This window comes from Canis lupus, chromosome 5 (genome assembly GCF_048164855.1).
Source record: "Canis lupus baileyi chromosome 5, mCanLup2.hap1, whole genome shotgun sequence".
NCBI lineage: Eukaryota > Metazoa > Chordata > Mammalia > Carnivora > Canidae > Canis > Canis lupus.
Genome location: NC_132842.1, coordinates 19440439 through 19462261, shown reverse-complemented (window position 1 = coordinate 19462261; position 21823 = coordinate 19440439). Strand labels below are relative to the sequence as shown.

The following is a 21823-nucleotide window of genomic DNA, read 5'->3' as shown; positions in this document are numbered from 1 at the left end:
ATGTGTGACTCTAGATGGTGGATATAAAGTTGGACACAAATAAGCAGAAAGGAGGGTGTGAGCAGAGTAAAGGTTCCAAGGCTGGGGGGCAGAAGAGTGTGGGGAGAAAGAGAGAGGGGAGCCAAGAGCCTCTACTGGGACCGGCAGGGTCTGACACAGCAGCAAGGCCTTAGCCCAGAGAACTGGGTAGAAAGTTTTCTGCATACCAGAGATGCTTGTCACAGGCAGTGTTTTGCTTTTTAAATGAATCTGCTGGCAGTGTTTAGACGTGAATGGAGAGAGCGAGGCTTCTGGACCACCGCGCTGCAGCGGTTTCCAGATGTCAAGTGAGAAATTGAGATTTGGTATTGCTGACTGGGATGATGACAGCAGAAGAGAAAGACATTTGTAAGGGAGGAATTAATGTAATGTCCTATCTGATTGGAGGGAGAGACAAAGAAGAAAGATACCACGGAAGGTTCCAGCCAAGGCAATCAGGAGAACAGAATTTCTATTGTAGAAGAGAAAATCGAGAGATTTGGTAACAAGATCTTTTAGATACGTTCAGGGGTTTTTTTTGCTTTGTTTTGTTTTTATTACACAAATGTCAGAGCTGCAGTTGTTCATCAGCAAGAAGATTTTGAAATGTGATATTTTATGTTCTGCATCTCGAGCGCCTGTGAAAATATTTTAATTCAAATGAATGTTATCGTTTCATGAGTATTTGGTGGTTGGTTTAGGATCATAGCTGTGAGGCCCATAAAAAAAAAAGCTGAAGAGTATCGGTCCCCCATGTTTTAGGAATCCCCTTTTTCCCTTCTTTTCTCATTCCTCAGGATTGTGTGTGAGTGGTGAGTGTGTGGTATATGGGAATGTGTGCATGTGTGTGTGTGAGAGAGAGGGAGAGACAGAGGGCTAGAGAGACGCAGAGAGCCGTGGGTCACCACATTCATCACTTGGCACACAGGAAGGGGCAGTGAGTGCCCTGACCCTACAGACACCTGCAGATAGGCCTCAGAATCACTGTATAAAGAACCCAGCATTTGAAGGATTCCCAGCAACCAGCTAATGCTTTCTGAGAAGATGCTAAGGGAAGTAATCACAACAGAATTAGCAGCATGAGCTTCTCAGTTATGAGATTCTTTCCCATCCACTGCCTCTTTACTGTCGCCATAGATAAGTGGAAGTTAACCAAGCCCAGGGGAATCACTCAACTCTTTCTCTTCCAACAGAAAAAAGAAGGATTAATATTTATGGACTGGTGACCATTCGTTAAACCTCCTTATGCTTATTACTACATTTAGTACCCATAACTTTGAGAATATGGATCAGAAGCCTTCTCCCTAGAGGTAGAAGAATTTCTCCAAGGCCCCACAGAGCAGGATGGTATTTGAGGGTATTTGGACCAAGCCCCTGTGGCATGAAGCCATTTTGCACACTGTTGTTTTATTCAGATGAGAGGACCCAGACTCCCTGGCCTATTCCGACCCAGACTTGATGATGAAGTTCATTATATAACAGCCTTGATCCAAAAAGATTTCAGCAGATTATTCTCTCTCCTTTCCCCCTTCCTTCCTTCCTTCCTTCTGCCCTCCTTTCCTCTTTCTTTCCTTTTAGAACATTAGCTTTATTTCATGGATTAAAATACAAGTACAATGAAGGACGGTGACAAAATTTAACCATATAAAATGGACAAAATTATCCATTTTATAATTAGATGATTCCAAGACAGATCTCTAATACCAATAGTAGAAATGATTATATTCCAATCAATATATATACATATATGTAATACATCTATACCTATACACATACATGTATGTACATATAAAATCAATTATATGATTGAGGCCTGCTCAGGCTCAGGCGAGATTTTTCTCCTTGCTAAGCATCTTTTTCCTCTTTAGAAAGTGGAGATCATAATGGGACCTATCTCACAGAATTGTTGGGAGGATTAATGTGGGAAGCACTTGTATAGCACCTGGTACATATTAAACACATAGTATATGTAAAAAATTCAAATTGTGCATACATCTCATTGAAATATCACACTTCTGTTACTTAGGGTTTAACTTACCTACTCATTTTTGTTAACCATGATGTCTTAGCGTCCCAAGCCCATTTTTACCTGCTTGTTGAGGAATGTATTACTGCAGTCAAGCAAGCAATACGTCCAAATTGTTATCCTGTTGATGTGTGGGATCAAAGGCACACTTCTGATCTCTTTACGTGGGGCTGTGCTTAAGTGTACTCATTTACCCTTACAAAACCCTTTGAGGTCTTTTAGGATGAAAGAAAGGTGCTTTTTATCCTACCATTACCATAAGGCATTTTGTATCTGCTTTATGTCTATGGTTTATGTGACAACAGTATGTCATTACTCCCAAAGTCTTCCACAGACAGTATAGAATCTATTTGCCAAAATATCGTGAGGCTTCATTAATTTATAAAGTGCTTTGGGATGCTTGAATTTAGTGTACTGTAATTGGTAGAAAATACCATTATTAGTACTTTATTTATAAAGCCCTTTTAGATGCCTCTTCATGTATGATTGGGACATTTTCCTTAAATACATGATTCAGAGAGCTAGGAATTCTGGTATCAAGATGGCTTATAAGAAGAGCATAAAATACTAATAAATGTGCTGAGGTTCACTCATTATGTAGTAAGAGAAATTAGGCTCAAGAAAATGTTACATTCTCAGGTCCATCAGCATGTACTTCGTTACTGAATGTGGCAATGCAGGTTTTAGATTCTCTTCACTACCTTATTTGGAATACCATATAAAGAGATATTGAATCATCTGGAATCTTTTTGAGAAATTCCATGTTTCCTTTGGAGGAGTTATCTCCAAACCAGACAAAAAGTAGAAGAGAGGTAACTATGAGACAGTAATTCACTTGCTTTCAATTTGTCTTCCTTAAATCTTAGGATTTCAGAGCTGAGAGGAATCTCGAAAAGTAATAAAAATTTACTCTAACTTCCCTTTTTGCGTCTGCCTGTCTGTCTGCCTGTCGCCGAAACACAACGTGTCAGCAAACTTCCCTTTTTAAATGAAGGAAATTAAAGTTAGGCAGCAGAGGTCATTAGTATTTATATCTGGAACTTGTTCTCACATTATTTGAACCACAATATCAATACTATTGTGTTAAAAACACTCTCCAGGTTACCATGGGAAGCTGCCTGTCACACGTTATGATTTAGACATCTCATTTTTCAGCCTCCAGGACCTAGACATTTCAGCTAACTGGAAATAGTTTTCCACGTGTTTAGGAAAAGGCAGAAAAGAGTGGGAAGTGAGAGAATCAGTTCAGTACATTTATTTAAAATAACAAAAATACAGGGGCACCGGGGTGACACAGTCGGTTAAGTGTCCAACTCGGTTTTGGCTATGTCGTGATCCCAGGGTCCTGAGATCAAGCCCTGCACCGGGCTCCATGCTCAGTGGGAAGTCTGCTTAGGACTCTCTCTCTTTCTCTGCCCCTCCACCCTGCACGCACATACTGTCTCTCAAATAAATACATCTTTAAACAAATTTTTTTAAATAACATAAATACAGAAAATTATCTAGATTTAGCCTGGATTTACTGTGATAATTGTTCATACTGATACTCTCTAAGACTTCATGGTCATAAAATATTTGCCTAAATTAAAATATTTCGAAAGATTCTTCAATAAGTCTCCTCAGTTTTTCTCTGAATTCAATAAGCCAGAATATCATTTACCCTAAAATGTCTGGGTTACTAGAGGTTTTTGATAATGGCATTTTAAATTTTTTAAAAATTTCACATCTTAATTTTGAAAAAAAAAAAAAATATATATATATAAAGCAAAACACCTTGCAGTGTTGCCCACTGAAGACTGTTCAACAATCCTAACTCAACTATTTTCACTTTTCTTAAATGATCGTAAATAATTTCACCTTTCTGTGAAATTATAAACATAGGCCACATAAACACAGGCCACATCAACACAGGCCACATCAATCTGGCAATAAATTCTTAGATGTGACACCAAAAGCATAAACAAGCATAAAATAGGTAAATTGAACATCATCAAAAATTAAAAATGTGTGTGCATCCAAGGACACTATCAGGAATGTGAAAAGACAACCCACAGAATGGGAAAAAATATTTATATCCAAAATATATAAAGAACTCTCACAAATCAACAAAAAGCTCAAATAAAAATGAGCATATGACTTAAAGAGACATTTCCCCTAAGAAGATCTATAAATAGCCAGCATATAGGTCGCAAATGTTAAGCATCACTAGTCATGAGAGAAACGCAAATGAAAACCACAGTGAGATACCACCTCACAGCTACAGGACAGCTACCATCAAAACAATAGAATATAGCAGGTGTTGGTAGGGATGTGGAGAAATTGGGGTCCTTATACATTGCTGTTGGGTAAGGAAAATAATGCAGCTACTGTGGAAAACATTTGGGTAATTCCTCAGAAAGTGAATTTGCTGGGTCCTACTATAGGACCCAGCAATCCACCCCAAGTAAAGAATTGAAAAGAATTCTCTACCCTCAAGAGTTTAAAATAATTATTCAAAATAAAATAAAATAAAATAAAATAATTATTCAAAAAAATAAAAATAAATAAAAATAAATAAAAAATAAAATGATTATTCAGACAAAAACTGAATGTTCCCAGAAGCACTAATCATACTAGTCAAAAAGTAGAAACAATTCAAATGTCCATATGGATGGATAGATAAACAACATGTGATATATACATGCAATGGATAAACATAAAAATGAATGAAGTTCTGGGGCACCTTGGTGGCTCAGTCAGTTAAGGGTGTGCCTTTGTCTCAGTCATGATCTCAGGGTCTTGGGATCAAGCCCCCTGTGTCGGGTTCCCTGCTCAGTGAGGAGTCTGCTTCTCCCTCTTGTTGTGCCTCCCCCACCCCCAGCTTGGGCTCTCTCTCTCTCTTTCTCTGAAATGAATAAATGAAATTTTTTTTAAAAAAAAAGAAATGAAATTCTGACCTGTGATACAATATGGTTGAACCTGGGAAGCATCATACTAAGTGAAATAAGTCAGATAAAAAAGGATGAATAGTGTATGATTCCACTCATATCAAAATATCTAAAATAAGCAAATTCATAGAGATAGAAAGTAGATTAGTGGCTAGCAGGGGCCAAAGGGCAGGAGAGATGGCAAGTTACCATGCACTGGTACAGAGTTTCCATTTCAAATATTGAAAATGTTTCAGAACTAAAGGATGTGAATGTACTATCTGCCACTGAATTGTACCCTTTAAAACACTTACTTTTGTGTTACATGGATTTTATCTTAATGTAAAAGAGGAAATGAAAATATCAAATTATGTGCTAGCTTGAAATAAAAAAGGGAGGTTTCACAACATGTCACAAAATACTGTAGGCATTTCTGGAAAACTTTCATTCTAACTATGCGTTAGAGATTTAGAATTTAGAAAATTCTAAAGTAAGAGTGTGGTCTCACATCCTTTGATAAAGATGAAGCTTTAGGTAAGTGAAGACTAATCAAGTGAAAGTACTAAGAACAGCAGTAATTGAAAGTACAAACATAACAGAAAAACGCAGACTGTTACTCTGACAGCTGGAGTGGCATTTTACTGCGTATCTGCTTGCCAACGGAAATGTGGGAACAGTTAAAAATAGAGCCAATGAAGGAATCAGAGCAAATGCTAGGGGCACGTCTCTAATAAGATTGAGGTTGAATCATAAAGATAAATTCTTTTCATTGTTCACAATAGTGTTTATTCCAGCCCCATTGAAACAGGGATTCATATTTTGCTTAATTTTACATGAATAACATTTCCTGGTTATTCACAAAGAATTGGAGACAATGTGTATTGGCTGAGTGATGAATCTGAGCTTGTGGAGGGCTCAGATCCTGCATCACTTAAGTTCTCTGAGCCTCAGTTTTCTCAGCTGTAAGATGAAGATGACAGTGCCCTCCTCTCCGCGTGTGGGGAGTGTAAGGAGACCATTTATTTAAAGTAGACAGCTTGGCACAGAGAAAGCAATTATTAAACATTAGTTCCCCCATTTCAAGGAAAACCTTCTATATCTAAAGCTGTTTCAGTGAGGTTTTTGTTTAATATTTGGACAATTTCAGGGTTTTTTTAGGGAGGGGTGAGAGGAGAACTTGCTAAATTTTTTAAAATAAAAATCTTTTTTTTTTTAAAAAGATGTTATTTGTTTATTGTGGAGAGAGGGCAAAGGGAGAGAATCTGAAGGGGATTCTTCAGGCTTCAAGCACAGAGCTGGAGGTGGGGCTCAATCCCACAACTTGGAGACCATGACCTGAGCTGAAAGTAAGAGTCAAAAGCTTAACCAACTGAATCCCTCAGACAGGCACCCCTAAATGAGTCTTTTAACTAAGAATGCTATAGAGCTTTCAAGCTCAACCTGAAGCTTTTCTATGTTTTAAGAAGTGGGCTACTCCATATAAAATTCTTTATCCAGTTTAAGATGATCATAAAGGGTCGACTCTGAATAAGCACATTTCTATTGCTATTCCTCATAGATATTATTTTCTTACTATGCAATCATCTAAGATTACACAGTACTGAAGCTGGGAATACAAGACTTGAACTCTTGCCTTATATCATAAACAAAAATTAACTCAAAGTGAATCAAAGACCTAAAGGTAAGACCTAAGAGTACAAAACTCTTAGAAGAAAACAGGGGAAGTACATCACAGCTTTAGCTTTGGAAACAGGCATTAAAAGAAAAAATAATCTGGACTCCCTCAAAATTAAAACTTTTGTGCATCAAAGGAAACTAGCCACAGAGTGAAAAAACAACCCATGGAATTAGAGAAAATATTTACAAATCATCTACCTGGTAAGGGATTAATATACCAAATACATAAAGAATTCCCATAACTCATGACAACAACAAAAAGCAACTCAATTAAAAAATGGACAAAATAAAAAAATGGACAAAAGTCTTGAATAGACATTTCTCCAAGAGGCTGGGCAGATAATCTCTGAGCACACGAAAAGATCATCAACATCACTAATTATTAGAGAATTACAAATGAAATCACAATAAGACAGCACTTCAAATTCATTAGGGTGGTACTAAAAACAAAATAAAACATAAAGTAACAAATGTTTCTGAGGATGTGGAGAAATTAAAGCCTTCACACACTATTGGTAAGAATGTATAATGGTTACAGCCACTATGGTAAACAGTATGACAGTTTCCCCAAATAATTAAAAATAGAATTACCATGTGATCCAGCCACTTCAATTCTGGATATATATAAACCTAAGCATTGAAAGCAAGGACTCATACAGTTTGTTTGCAGCAGCATTTATTCACAGTAGCCACAAGGCGAAAGCAGTCTAGGTGTTCATCAATGGATACATGGATAAATACAATGTGGTATGTAAACACAATAGAGTTTTATTCAGCATTAAAAAAGAAAGGTAATTCAGACACATGCTAGGACATGGATGAGCCTTGAAGACATTATCCTAAGTGAAATAAGCCAGTCGCAAAAGGACAAATACTGTGTGATTCCCCTTACACAAGTTACCTGGGGTAGTCAACACTCCTTCTTCATAAAGACAGAAAGGAGAATGGTGGTTGCCAAGCAGTAGGGAGAAATGGTGAGTTAGTGTTTAATGAGTATGGAGTTTCAGTTTGGGAGGATGAAAAGAGTTCTGAAGATAGATGGTGGTAAGGATTGCACAAGTGTGAATGTACTTCATGCCACTGAACTGTACTTCAAAATAGTTAAAATGGTAAACTTTATGGTATGGATATTTTGGCATATTTTTTAAAGGCAATGAATCTATATATTAACAGATTCATCACAATGTCAAAAAAACCAACAACAGTAATAGACTATGAGTTAGAGTTCAAATATATTTGCTTTTGTTAGGGGATCCAAGCAGGCAATCCATGATCCTCTTGAATAGCACTGTCCCACAGACATATAGTGCAAGCCACATATGTAATGATGTAAGTGATTTAAAAATTTTTAGTAGCCATGTCTTAAAAGTAAAAAACAGGTGAAATCAATTTTAATAATTTGAATCATTTAAATAACATTTTATTTGACCCCACGTATTCAAAATATATAATTTCAACATGTAGTCAATGTAACATTATTAATAGCAGCTTCTATTAGCAAACTTGGGTAAATATGCGTTGTTTAAAGATTCATCTTTTTATTTGAGAGAGAGAGAGAACATGTACACAGTGGGGGGAGAGGCAGAGGGAGAGAATCCTCAAGCAGACTGCCCACTGAACACACAGCCCGATGCAAGGCTCAGTCCCATGACCCTTGAGATCATGACCTGAGGCAAGACCAAGTCAGACACTCAACCAACTGAGCCACCCAAGCACCCCTAAATATGTGTTCTAAATGCAGAACTGATGCTATCATGTTCATACAGGATTTCAAAAATTGAATATATTATATTCTTCTAGGAGTAAAGAAAAGGGAAACAAATACATCAACCTGTATATGAAGTTCTATTTCTCAGCCCAATTTGCTAGATGCACTACACAAAACTTTATGAAAATTACACAGTTCTCTCCCTGCCCATGGGATTCTGCACCCAGCCCTGGCACAGCACAATCTGAAACATCTAGTCTCATGACTAACACCATTCACATCTCCCCAAAAGACTTAACCCCCCATCTTATGTTCTATATCTTTCAAATAAGAAATATTAAGCCCAATGCCATTACTAATGCTGGAGATGGACACCACTTCAAAGGGTATGTGGGATTTGAGTAGTGAAAGCAAATTCATGAAGAAATCGAAATGAAAAAAATCTGAGTAGACCTAGAACTAGTTAGGAGATTGAGTAAGTAATCAAAAATCTCCCAGCGATAAAAAATCCTGGATCTGGTGATGGCTTCACTGGCCAATTCTGCCAACCATCTAAAGAAGGGTTAACACCAATCCTTTTCAATTTTTTTTTAAATTGAAGAAGAGGGAATATTTCCAAACTCATTCTATGAAATCAGCATTATACTAATATCAAAGCCAGATAAAGGTACTACAAGAAAATAACAGACTAATACCCCTACAGAACATTGATGCAAAAATACTCAACAGAATACGAGCCCACTGAATTCAACAGCGTATTAAAGGGACCAAATAGAACTTATTTCTGAAATGCAAGGATATTTCAACATATGAAAATTAATCAATGTAATGTACACATTAACAGACTAAGGAAAAAAACTTATCTGATCATCTCAATGCAGAAAAAAAATTTGATAAAATTAGCACCTTTCATGATGAAAAAACATCCAATAAATTATATTAATATAATAAATCCATATATGAAAATCCGACAGCAAACATCACATCCAATGGTAAAGGACAGAAAGTTTTTCCTCTAAGACAAGGAACAAAGTAATGATGCTTGCCTTTACCACTTTTATTTAACATAGGACTGGAAGTCTTAGAGCAATTAGACAAGAAAAAAAAGCATACAAATTGGAAAGGAAGAAGTAAAATTATCCCTATTCTCAGATGTTATCATATTAAATGTAGAAAACCCTAAAGATTCCATAGGAAGACATTAGAAAAAATAAATAAATTCAGTAAGGAATCAGGATAAAAAGCCAACACAGAAAACAATTACATTTATACACACTAACAGCAAACATTCTGGAGAGGAAATTAAGAAAACAACCCCATTTATACCAGCATCAAAAAAAATAAAGAATTAACCTTAAACATAAGTCATCTTAACTTAATAAGGACCTGAAGAGGAAATTTGTAGGTTTCCTCTTAAATTCCTTCCAGTAGCACTCACAGAACTGAAAACTTAAAAGCCACTTCTTGATGGTCTTCTACACATCCAAAACTCCTGAGGACCATAAAAAAAAAAAAAAATACTGACTCTTAAACTACTGTACCCTGTGAGATCCAGGGGAAATTTTTCTTAGCTTGGGCATTCCATGGAGAGTCAATATTAAATATATATGTATATACATATTAAGAGTTAATTTATTTATTCATGAGAGACACAGAAAGAGGCAGAGACATAGACAGAGGGAGAAGCAGTCTCTTTGCAGGAAGCCTGATGAGGGACTTGATCCCAGGACCCCGGGATTATGCCCTGAGATGTTCAACCACTGAGCCTCCCAGGTATCCCCAATATTCTCTATTTTAAGATGTACCTAGAAGTGAAATGGATTTACTTCTCAGGATATCTTTGTTTCATAATTAGGGATATAAAAAATAGAGTTCAGAAAATGAATGAAATAGGATTGAAAAGAGAAGCCTTGATAAAGAAAACAAAAAGAGTTAAAGTAATGAAAGACTTATACAATGAAGACTATAAAACATTATTATAAGAAATTAAAGAAAACACACACAAAAAAGCAAAAGTATCCCATGTTCATGGAATGAAAGACTAATATTGTCTAAATGAAAATACTACCCAAAGTGATTTATTAATTCAATGAAATCCCTATCAAAATCTCAATGATGTTTTTTCAGGAATAGAAAAATCTACCCTAAAATTTATATAGAATCTCAAGTGACCCCAAGTAGCTAAAACAATATTGAAAAAGAACAGAGGTGAAAGACTCAGACTTCCTGACTTAAAGACTTACTCTAAAATTACAGTAATCAGAACAGTATGAGACTAGCATAAACATAGACATAGACTAAAAGAATAAAATAGAAAGCTCAGAAATGAACCATTGCATATATTCAAATGATTTTCAACAAGGCACCAAGACCATCTAATGGAGAAAGGGTGGTTTTTTCAACAAATGGTGCCAGGAAAACTGGATAGTCACATGGAAAAGAAGGAAATTATATCCTTACCTAATACCATATGTGAAAATCAACTCAAAATGGATCAAAGACCTAAACATAACATTGGATTTGGCTATAATTTATTGGCTATGACACCAAAGACATAGGCAACAAAAGAAAAATAGGCAAACTAGAATTTATGAAAATTAAATATTTCTATGGATCAAAGGACATTATCAACAGAGTGAAAAGGCAACTTACAGAATTTGAGAAAATAGTTTCATATAGTTGACAGCTCTCTTCTGGGTAGCAGACTGCCAACTTCTTGCTATATTCTCACATGGCAGAGGAGCAAGCAAGCCCTCTTTCACAATAGCACAAATCCACTCATGAGAGCTCTGCCCTGATGACCTAAGGCCCTGCCTCCTAATACCATTACATTGGTCATTAGGATTTAGACGTACAGATTTTGAGGAGGCACATTCAGACCATAGCAAATACCCCTCAAAATTGAAAGCAGGGTCCTGAATTTGTATATCCATGTTCATGCAGCATTATTCACAATAGCTAAAATATGGAAGCAACCCCAGTATCCACTGACAGACGGATGAACAAAATATAGTAGATATATACTACAGAATACTATTCAGCTTTAAAAGGAAAGGAAATCCTGACATATGATACAATGTGGATGAACTCTGAAGGCATTATGTTAAGTGAAATAAGTCAACAACAAAAAGACAAATCCTGCATGACTTCACATCTGTGGAAGCACCTAGAGTAGTCAATTCATAGGGACAAAGGTAGAAGAGTGGTTGTTGGGGGAGGGGTATGGGGGAGAATGAGGAGTGATTGTTTCATGGATATAGGATTTTAATTTGGGAAGATGAAGAAAGTTCTGAAGATGGATGGTGATGATGGGTGTATAACAGTGTGAATACACCTAATGTCACTGAACTGTACACTTAAAAATGGTTAGGATGGTAAATTTCATAATATATATTTCATCACAATAAAAAATTGAAAAGGAAAAAAACCTAAAAAATCCCAAATTATATTTATAGACTCTACCACTCCTTTCTCATTAACTGATAGAATAAGTAGACCAAGAAAATAAAATTAGTACACATATTGAAGACTTGAAAAACACTACAAGCAACTTAATCTATAGTTATCTAACATTCCACCCAAAAACAGCAGAATACAAATTATTTTCGAGTATGCACAAAAAATTCAAGGTAGATGATTTCCTGAACCATAAACATAAAGCAAATCCCATCAAATTTTAAATGATTGGAAGTATACAAAGTATATTCTCTGATTACAATGGAGTCAAACTAAAAATCAAAAGCATAAAAATATCTGGAAAACATCCCATGTACTTGGAACTTCAAGAAGTCCCTTCTATATAACCTTAGGGTGAAATAGGAAATCACAAAGAAAATTAGCAAATATTTTGGATTACATGAAAAGAAAATCAAGCCAGAATCTGTGGATGCAGCTAACTAGGTACTTAAAGGAAAATGTATAATATCAAATGTTTATACTATATATGTATATATGTCTAAATGTTAAATGAAAAAATCTAAACTTTCACCTTAAGAAGCCAGGAAAAAAAAAAAAAAAAGAGAAGAAACAACCCCAAAGCAAGAAGAAGAAACTAAATACAAGGTGCCTGGGTGGTACAGTCAGTTAAACAACTCTTGGTTTTGCTCAGTTTGTGATCTCAAGGTCATAGGCTCGAGCCCCATATCCAGCTTCACGCTCAGTGGGGAGTCTGCTTGAGAGTCTCTCTGCCCCTCCCACTTGTGTGCTTTCTCTCTCAAATAAATAATTTTTTTAAAAAAGGAAGAAAATAGGGAACCCTGGGTGGCGCAGAGGTTTGGCGCCTGCCTTTGGCCCAGGGCGCGATCCTGGAGACCCGGGATCGGATCCCACGTCGGGCTCCCGGTGCATGGAGCCTGCTTCTCCCTCTGCCTGTGTCTCTGCCTCTCTCTCTCTCTCTGTGTGACTATCATAAATAAATAAAGAAAAAAATATTAAAAAAAACATAAAGCTTACTTGAGAAGATTGATAAAATTGATAAGCCCTTAGCCAGTTTAATCAAGAGGAAAGGAGAGAATGCAAATTATTAATATTGGGAACAAAAAGGGAAATGTCATTGTAGAAACTATAGACATTCAAAAGATAATAAGAAAGTATTTATAACATCTTTATGCCAATAAAGCTGATAAAATAAGATGAAATGGATGAATTTTTTGAAAAATGTGAACTGTCAAGGATCAAGAAGAAATAGATAACCTGAATAGCTCAGTAAACGAAATGAATTAATATTAAAACACGGAAAACTCCAGATCCCCTAGTAAATTCATTCAAATATGTATAAAAGCAGTATCCCTAATCTAGATAAATTCTTCCAGAATATAGAATAGGAAGAAATATTTCCCAACACTGGCCCTCACTTTAGGAGGCCAGCATTCCCCCAATATATAAACCAAGATAAGGTAAATTGTACCATAAGAAAGTTAATTTTAAAAGAAAAAAAATGTTTTGTGTAATGAAAGGATCACTAGGCTTGCTAGGTTCAGTATGATTTATTGGAAGACCTAAACAGAAGTTTAAGCAGTCTAAATGCTTATTTCTGCAACTTACAAGAAGTCTGAAAGTAAGCAATTCGGAGCTGGTATTGTGGCTTTGTGGTGCCAACAAGGACCCAAGCACCTTTTCTTCCTCCTGCTCATTGAACTTCAGCATGTGGCTTTTATGTGGTTTCATTGTCTGAAATGTCCACTCGTAGCTTAGCTAGTACATCCACAATCTGGTCAGCTGGAAGGAAGAAGAGGAATAAAAGCCTTTCTCTCCCTTTTATGGATACTTCTCAGAAGTACTTCACCACACTTTGCTTACGGGCTGCAGAACGTAGCCACAGAGCTGCATCTAGAGACAACAGAGACCGGGAAATATAGAGACTTTTATTCTAGCTACCAGTGTGCCCCGCTCAAAACACAGGTTCCACAAAAAAAAAAAAAAAAAAAAGAGGCATAGGCAGCTAGGAATCTCAGCTACGAATAAACTGGCTGCTTTGAATATGGAAATTCAGATGTGTTTTTTGATAATACAGGTCTCATTAATCCATGGTCCTTTGACACATGAGTGTACATGTGCATGTGAATCTCCCATAAAAGAGTTACAATGACTTGGAAAGAAGAAGTGTGAAGGCCCAAAGCCTTGGCCTATAAATGGGACATTCCTAGCAAAAGAATGAGCCCATAGGAGAGAAAACAGTGCAGTAAGTTGGTATTTTTCATTATTAATTGTCTGCCCACCTCATCACCCTCCAACTCTACCTTCTAGCTGTACCGACTTTCTTCATATCCTCATATTCCATCCTCATATTTTTTTGTTTGTTTTGCCTGGTATATATTCCCCTGACCTTTTAAATTCCCTCCCATAATATTTCTCACTCAGACTCATCATATTTTATCTGTGTCTTGCCCACTCCACTACAGTCCAGAAGTACAGGAGCTTTATCTTGTTCAATGCTATTACCCCTATTGCACTGGATTATAGCAACTGCTTGTGTACACACTTACACACACACACACACACACACACACACCTGGAGTGATAACACTTTTGCTATTCATAGCTATTGGTGAGATCAAGTTTACTTCTAGTAAGTACACTGTTAGAGTTATCATAATGTACAAGCAAAAGAAACGCATAAATCTGTTTCTCTAACCAAAAATCCAGTCTTAACCTGTGTGGTAAAGCTCTTTGAACCAGACAACTGTGTTGAGCTACAACTGAGTCTCGGAGTTGGGGGTTCAGAGTCACGTGGTGAAGTCTTGCCACTCATGAACTATTCAGTTTCCGCTAGCTGGTACTCAAGATCCTTTCTCCTTTTCTTCCGAAGCCAACACCACTGGACTGTGTTTCTCAACTTGTCTTATAGATTTTTCATATGACAAGAGTTCCGGCCAATAACATATAAATGGAAGAGAGGTAGGACACCTTTGAGGTTGGCCAGTAAAAACTTGTGAGCTCCACTACATATCCTCCACCGTCAGTTTTCTTCTTTCTGACCCCACTCAACAACTACAGTGACATTGGAAGCCACATTTTGAATATGATGGATAGTCACTCAAGACTTGGTTTCTAAATGTCAGCATGAAGCAGAACTCCCTCTGATGGTGAACGACCATCCTGGTATCAAAGGAATACATGTCCTGTTCTCTAAATATTTAAGATGTACTTGTTATAGCAATTGGACTTATTCTAGTGAACACAGGGAACAGTAATATCTTAATTCACAGATGAGGTATATAAATCCTTAGCACAAAGCCTAGCACCTTGTATGTAAATAAAAGTACCAGTTGTTATAACAGGGTTTGGGTGAGAAATAAATAACAAATGAATGTGCTTTATAAACTAAAGTAGTGCTATAGGATATTAGATACTCCAGAGTTCTGTCTCCTAGGTACTTTTAAGAACTCATGAAACTTTATTCTATGAAGCCTTTTCTTTAGAAATGCAATTAAGATTTCCCTGACCTCTTGCACATTTCAGTTGTAACCTTTCACTACACACACACACACACACACACACACACACACACTGGATTTGCTTGCATCTTTATACGCTTTTAAATAACAATCTGTAATTCATGACATTCATTTTATAGTGTAAGTTTACAAAAAGCAATGTTAACTTAGTGCAATGTATCATACCAAGTTAGGTCAGTGGCTGATACAGATATATTCTTGTGAAAATGCTATTAATAAAATGGGAAAAAAAAGAGAAAGATAATACTGTTAGTAATGACAGTGCAGACTGTAATGTGATAAAAAATGATTTACTAAGTAAAATGAGAAAATCACACAGGTTGCATATCTGCCCCAGGGAGCTCTTATTGCAAGGCCTTTTTTTTTTTTTTAAGATTTATTTATTTATTCATAAGAGACACAGAGATTTTAAGATTTTATTTATTTATTCATGAGAGACACATAAGAGACACAGAGACATAGGAAGAGGGAGAAGCAGGCTCCATGCAGGGAGCCCAATGCAGGACTTGATCCTGGGACTCTGGGATCACCCCCTGAGCAGAAGGCAGATGCTCAACCGCTGAGCCACCCGGGCATCCCTTGCTCCAAGGTCTTAAACATAGTCACAAATCTGCAAGCGAGAGAGGAATAATTCTAATCATTGTTTTTCCCACTTGGAGAAGAAAAAACCCAACTCTTTTCAACTTCTGGCTTTCTTGGCCAATGTGTCTTAGACCCGTTCTCATTTCAGAGCATTAGTAATGCTCATAATATGCCTGCCCATTACAAGGACTAATGAGCACGCTGAAGTTTACATACAGCTTGAACAAATTAGTCATCTGCATTTGAATGCCTCCACAGACAACTGCACATCCATTATTGCTAGAGTGCATCTGCATAACTTTTAACACTGAAAAGAATTAGGTTTTACTTATTAAATTTTAGCATTTTTCTATCTGTATTTATTCTAACACTGTTTCCTTTTTAAGGTAAGGGTAACATTGCCTTAACATTTTATTTGAAACCTTTAAAAAGTAGACAAGAGTCAGAATGGGTACATTGTATTGTGTTACTGTTCAATACACTAATTAAATTTAAATTAAATTAGCATAGGTTATAAAGAAAGGAGATAATGCTTTCATAGGAATCATGATTTGTCTTATGTCAGAACTTGCCAAGCTGTATGCTATGTCTTAAGACATATGAAGACAGATCATTCATTCATGCAACTTGTGTTTTCAGGCTCCATCTAAGTGCCAGACATCATGCTCAATGCTGGGGACACTAAAATGAGTAAGACACAACTGGTCGTTCTCAACAAACTATGTAGTGGGGGAGAGAAACCTAAAAACAGAGTTCGGTATGATAAATTATACATTGGTTCACACATGAACATTTAATTCAAACTTTACTTGCCCTTTGGCTATAAGTATTATTTAAAATTATTTTCAAGATTGTTTTGCTGTTTTGTGATTTCTTAAAAAATGTGATGGAAGATAAAATTCTGTTTCCCAGATGGTCATAATTGAAAGTGAATGCACAGATAATTAAGTATACTATAAGTAATCACACAGATGTCTTGGGAAAACACTAAGCTTCATCAAACTGGGTGTTTTTAAACACCATTTTAGAATCCTTCCTTCCTTCCTTCCTTCCTTCCTTCCTTCCTTCCTTCCTTCCTTCCTTCCTTCCTTCCTTCCCTCCCTCCCTCCCTCCCCCCTTACTTCCTTTCTCCTTCCCTTCCTCCCTCCTTCCCTTCCTTCCTCCCTCCCTTCCTTCCTTCCTCCCTTCCCTCCTCCCTCCCTCCCCTCCCTTCCTTCCTTCCTTCCTTCCTTCCTTCCTTCCTTCCTTCCTTCCTCCCTCCCTCCCTCCCTCCCTCCCCTTCCTCCCTTTCCTTCCTTCCTCCCTCCCTCCCTCCTTCTCTCCTTCCTTCCTCCTTCTCTCCTTCCTTCCTTCCTTTTCCTTCCTCTCTCCCTCCCTCCCTCCCTTCCTTCCCTCTTCCCTTCCCTTCCCTTCCCTTCCCTTCCCTTCCCTTCCCTCCCTCCCTCCCTTCCTTCCTTCCTTCCTCCCTCCCTTCCTTCCTTCCTTCCTCCTTTCCCTCCTCCCTCCCTCCCCTCCCTTCCTTCCTTCCTTCCTTCCTTCCTTCCTCCCTCCCCTTCCTCCCTTTCCTTCCTTCCTCCCTCCCTCCCTCCTTCTCTCCTTCCTTCCTCCTTCCTTCCTTCCTTCCTTCCTTCCTTCCTTCCTTCCTTCCTTCCTTCCTTCCTTCCTTCCTTTTCCTTCCTCTCTCCCTCCCTCCCTTCCTTCCCTCTTCCCTTCCTTCCCTCTTCCCTTCCCTTCCCTCCCTCCCTCCCTCCCTCCCTCCCTCCCTCCCTTCCTTCCTTCCTTCCTTCCTTCCTTCCTTCCTTCCTTCCCTTCCTCCCTTCCTTCCTTCCACCACAATATGTATTGATTGGTTTCTAAGCGCTTACTAACTAGACTTTAAGCCCCGATAGACCTAGTTTCTGTTGTCTGTATTCTCCCAGTGGCACACAGTAGAGTCACACTTTATGGGCTGACTATTGAGAGAACATAGGGCAACTTGCCAGATGCTAAAGGTACCCTGATGAATATGAGTGGCTCCTACCCACACACAGCTTCCAGTCTAACAGAAAACTAGACTTCATGTTATCCCTGAACTTTGAACACTCTTTCAAGATAACTGAACAGTTTTGTTAAATGAGTAGACCTAGGAGGGTGTATACCTTACCAGATGATGAAGCTACAATGGACAGACAGCAAGTCCAAAACTTTGCATACAATTTCTTTTGCATTACCTTTTGCATATACATGCCTGCATATACACATGAGCACATATAAAAACGCTGCTGTGTTCTCCCCCTCCAAATCTTAGCCGGGGTTTGGGGAAGGCTCCCAGCCACTGCTGCAAAACAGAGGGTGCCCTCTCCCTCTACTCAACCAAATCCTAACCAACAGCCTCCCCGCTTCCCAGTCTGTCCTTTTTCAAAACGTCACATTATTATTATTTACCAATATTTCAGTGCTTCTGACATTCACTAGCAATTTAAATAAAAGTGACCATTTGAACAACAAAGATTAAGAGAATCAGTGACACTGTGGATCTGCCTAAAATTTTTTAACGTACCCCACCCAACCTGTTGTTTCAGCCTAAAATCAGTGTATGACGGGGATAGGCTTATACTATGTCTATCTTTGAGAGGAGCGAGTACAGTGTCCCACAATAATTTAATACACCAAGGCAAGGGCAGCCCAGGTGGCTTGGCGGCTTAGCGCCGCCTTCAGCCCAGGGCCTGATCCTGGAGACCCGGAATCGAGTCTCACGTCGGGCTCCCTGCATGGAGCCTGCTTCTGCCTCTGCCTATGTCTCTGCCTCTCTCTCTCTCCTCTCTGTGTTTCTCATGAATAAATAAATAAAATCTTAAAAAAAATTATATACCATGGCAAAATAGAAAAGGGAGGTGAAACCTAGAGGAGTAAACTTGTGTATGCACGTTTCAGCACCCAACCCCGCAGAGGCTGTACTGTTACAGAACAATACCGATGCCTGGAAGGCTCGCTGCAACCAGACGCATCCTCCCTCTACCGGGCAACGAGCCTCGGCCGGAGTATCCACACGGAGTGCTGTTGCAGCGACAAGTTGTTGCTACATGCACTACACCCTCTTTACCAGGAATTCAAGGTAGTAGAGAGGTGCTTATTTTGTCCCAAACGTGATAGCAAGACTCGTCTACTTTGCAGGAAAAAAAAAAAAAAAAAGTAGAGGAAAGCAGGGCTGCTTGGCAGAGGGAAGACACACAGGGGTCGGGAAGGGAACCTCGGGGCTGGGGCTGGGGCTGGGGCTGGGGCTGGGGGGGGGCGGGGCCTGCAGCTGGCGGTGGAGGCGGCGGCGGGCTCCGGCGGGACCGCGCCCCCCGGGTCGCCGGGGTCGCCGGGGTCGCGCGGGCCGGGTCTGCTGGGCCGCCCGCCGCCGCCCGAGGCCTCCGCCGCAGCCCGGGAGCCCGCGCCATCCGCGCTCCGGGCCGCGAGGCGGCTTCCCGGGCGCCAGGCCTCGCTCTCGCGGCTTTGAAAAGTTTCCAGCGCGCGTGCCACGGCGGCGGGCGGCGGCTGGGCCGGAGCCCACGCGGCCCGCGCCCCCCGCGGGGAACTTCGCGGCGCTCGGCCGCCCTGTCACTCTCGCTTTCCGACGCGCCTCCCCCCGGGCTCGCGCGCCCCGAGCCCCCGCCCCCCGCCCCTCCCGCGGGGACCTTCCCGGGCGCCCGCCGCTCGCGTCCCCGCCGCCCCGCGCTCCGCCCGCCCCGCCCCGCCCCGCGCCCCCCGCGCCCGCGCCCGCGCCCCGCGCCCCGCGCCTCGCCTCCCAAGCCCGCCCGGCGGCGTCCCGCGCCCGGAGAGCGGCCCCCGGAGCGGGCAGCGGGGCGCGGGGGGCGGGGAGCGGAGGGGAGGAGGGGACCCGCCGCCAGGGGCCGGCTGCTAGCTTCCAGCCGACTTTTCGCCAATGGTCCAGAGCGACATGTCCAAGTCGCCTCCCACAGCGGCGGCGGCGGCGGCGGCGGCGGCGCAGGAGATCCCGATGGAGCTGCTGGAGAGCGCGGCGCCCGCGGGGGCGCTCGGAGCGGCCGCACAGGTAGCCGGGGCCGCGCCTGCTCCTTCTTTGTGAGCCGCGGGGGCGCCGACCCCCTCCCCCTCCCCCTCCCCCCTTCTCCTCCGCTGCGATCCCTCGCCTCGCCTCGCCTCGCCTCGCCTGGTGCCCCCGACCCCACCTCGCCCGCGGCCGCCCACTCTCCTCTCCCCGCGCCGGGGACCCTGCCCTCGTCGCCGGTCCCCCCGCTCTCCTGCGGCTTCCATCTTTCTCCGCTTCCGAAAAGCAAGTGGGAAGGGGCGGGGGAGACCCGCCGGGGCTCAGAGGCGGCCCCCGGGAGGGCGCCCGCTCAGCCCCCCCTCGCCCCTTCCCGGGAGAGGCACATGGAGAGACATGAACCAGGCGAGCGGACTGGACCTGCTCAGGATCGTGAGTCGGGGCGGGCGGGAGGGGCTCGGCGCGCACGCCCACCCTGGGGGCGAGTGGGAGCCGGGCTGGGCGGGGGGCGCCACCCTGCGCCGCGGCCCGCACCCCCGCCCTCCGCACCTGGGCGTCCCGCCGCCTGGACGGCCGCGCTGCCCTCGCCTCTCGCCGCCGCTCGCCTGCGCCCCTCGCTCCTCGCCCTGCAGCCCGCGAGCCGGGGGCGCCAAAGTTTGTCCGTGCCCCCCCCCCCCCCCGCCCCGGAGCGCTGGCCAGGTCCAGACAGCTCGGGACCACCTTCCCGGCGACGGGTGCTAGCGGGTTCGCGGCTCCTGGTGAAACAGGAGATGCCGGTCTAGGCGTTGGGCGATGATAAGGTGGCGGCTTTTACGTAAGGCTTTGGCAGGTACAGTTTGGATTACAGACGCCTCCAGGTCTCCGCGGTAAGGAGCCTCTCAACTTTTATCCTGGCAGGGCAAGGACTCCAGACTCCCGGCTGCGGGGCTGCGGGGCGAGGGCTGGGAAGAAAGAGGTTAGGGCTCTATTGCAAGCATCATTTTGGGAAAAAAAAAAATCTCTCTCCTTTGCGATATGGGCTTGTTGATTTCATACCTGTATTTGCTGGATTGTAAATGGGGGTGGTTACGTATTTCTGTATTTACAAAAAAAAAAAAACCTTATAAATGTGTTATTTTATATTTATATATGCTCAACAGATAGCGGAGTATTTGCTGTAGCAATGGGTGCGAGAGTAGGATTCCCTAATAAAGGTTGCCAATATCTTGTTGCCTTTCTTGTTTTGGTAGGGGATGGAAATGGACTGCTCCAGATATTTTGATACTGTTAATAATAATGGTCATTCCAGCGGCATAATCATGGAGCTTTAGTGAGTTTTTTTTTTTTTTTGACCACTGGGAAATAACCTTGCTAACTTAAAATACATAATTCACTTTGATTTGAGATGGAGGAAAAATGTAGAAACCAACAAGTTGTGTAATCAGAAACCCATTTCTTTCAGTAGGACAGTTAGATTTTAGTCGGCCTTGGGCTGTTTGGCTGCTGAGCCAGAGGGAGGACATGTAACTAACCACCTACATTTCCATCTAGTTTCTGCCAGGGGACCTGAATTCTTACCAGCACATGTCACGTTTGTTCTAGACTCCTGATTTTATCTAGACACTTAATCAGGTTAGATGAGAGGAGAAATGTACTTAGAGAACTCAGTTATTCCAGGATGAAGGTCTTGACTTTTGATAGAAGAAAAGACTTTGAGACCCTTTTTTTTCCCCCTTTGATCTTCCTTCCTTTGGGGATTTTTTTGTTTTTTTAAATTTTTATTCTTCTGATAAAAACAGTTCCTGAATTCCTGGTGATGAAAGTTAAGCCGACAGAAAGTGTGACTGCAATTAGATAAGAAATACTTCATTCACGTAGTGATTTATGTCATTAAATGCAAACCAACAAATATTTGTTGTTAACTGCAGTGTGGAAATGATTCAGATGTGAGGAGACAGCGCTGCTGCCTTCAAAGAACTGATA

At 41.1% G+C, this 21823-nt stretch overlaps 1 protein-coding gene and 1 long non-coding RNA gene across 7 annotated transcripts in view; one reads left to right on the top strand and one right to left on the bottom strand.

The window, feature by feature from the left end:
* Positions 1-15697: 15697 nt before the first annotated feature.
* LOC140633302 (uncharacterized) lies at positions 15698-20633 on the bottom strand. Its single transcript, XR_012030929.1, has 3 exons — positions 20411-20633; positions 18827-19015; positions 15698-15901 (listed from the first exon to the last, which is right to left on the bottom strand). It is a non-coding gene; the product is annotated as an uncharacterized lncRNA (long non-coding RNA).
* Positions 19633-21823, top strand: part of CACNB2 (calcium voltage-gated channel auxiliary subunit beta 2) — a 374475-nt gene continuing 372284 nt past the window's right edge. For 3 of the 6 annotated variants that reach the window (XM_072825630.1, XM_072825634.1, XM_072825625.1), the window contains exon 1: positions 20243-20293. In XM_072825630.1, the coding sequence (XP_072681731.1) occupies positions 20258-20293 (36 nt within the window). In that variant the 5' untranslated portion in view covers positions 20243-20257. Of the gene's footprint in view, positions 19910-20242; positions 20294-21823 lie in introns of those variants that run through there. The other 3 variants (XM_072825623.1, XM_072825624.1, XM_072825626.1) reach the window with 3 other exon arrangements.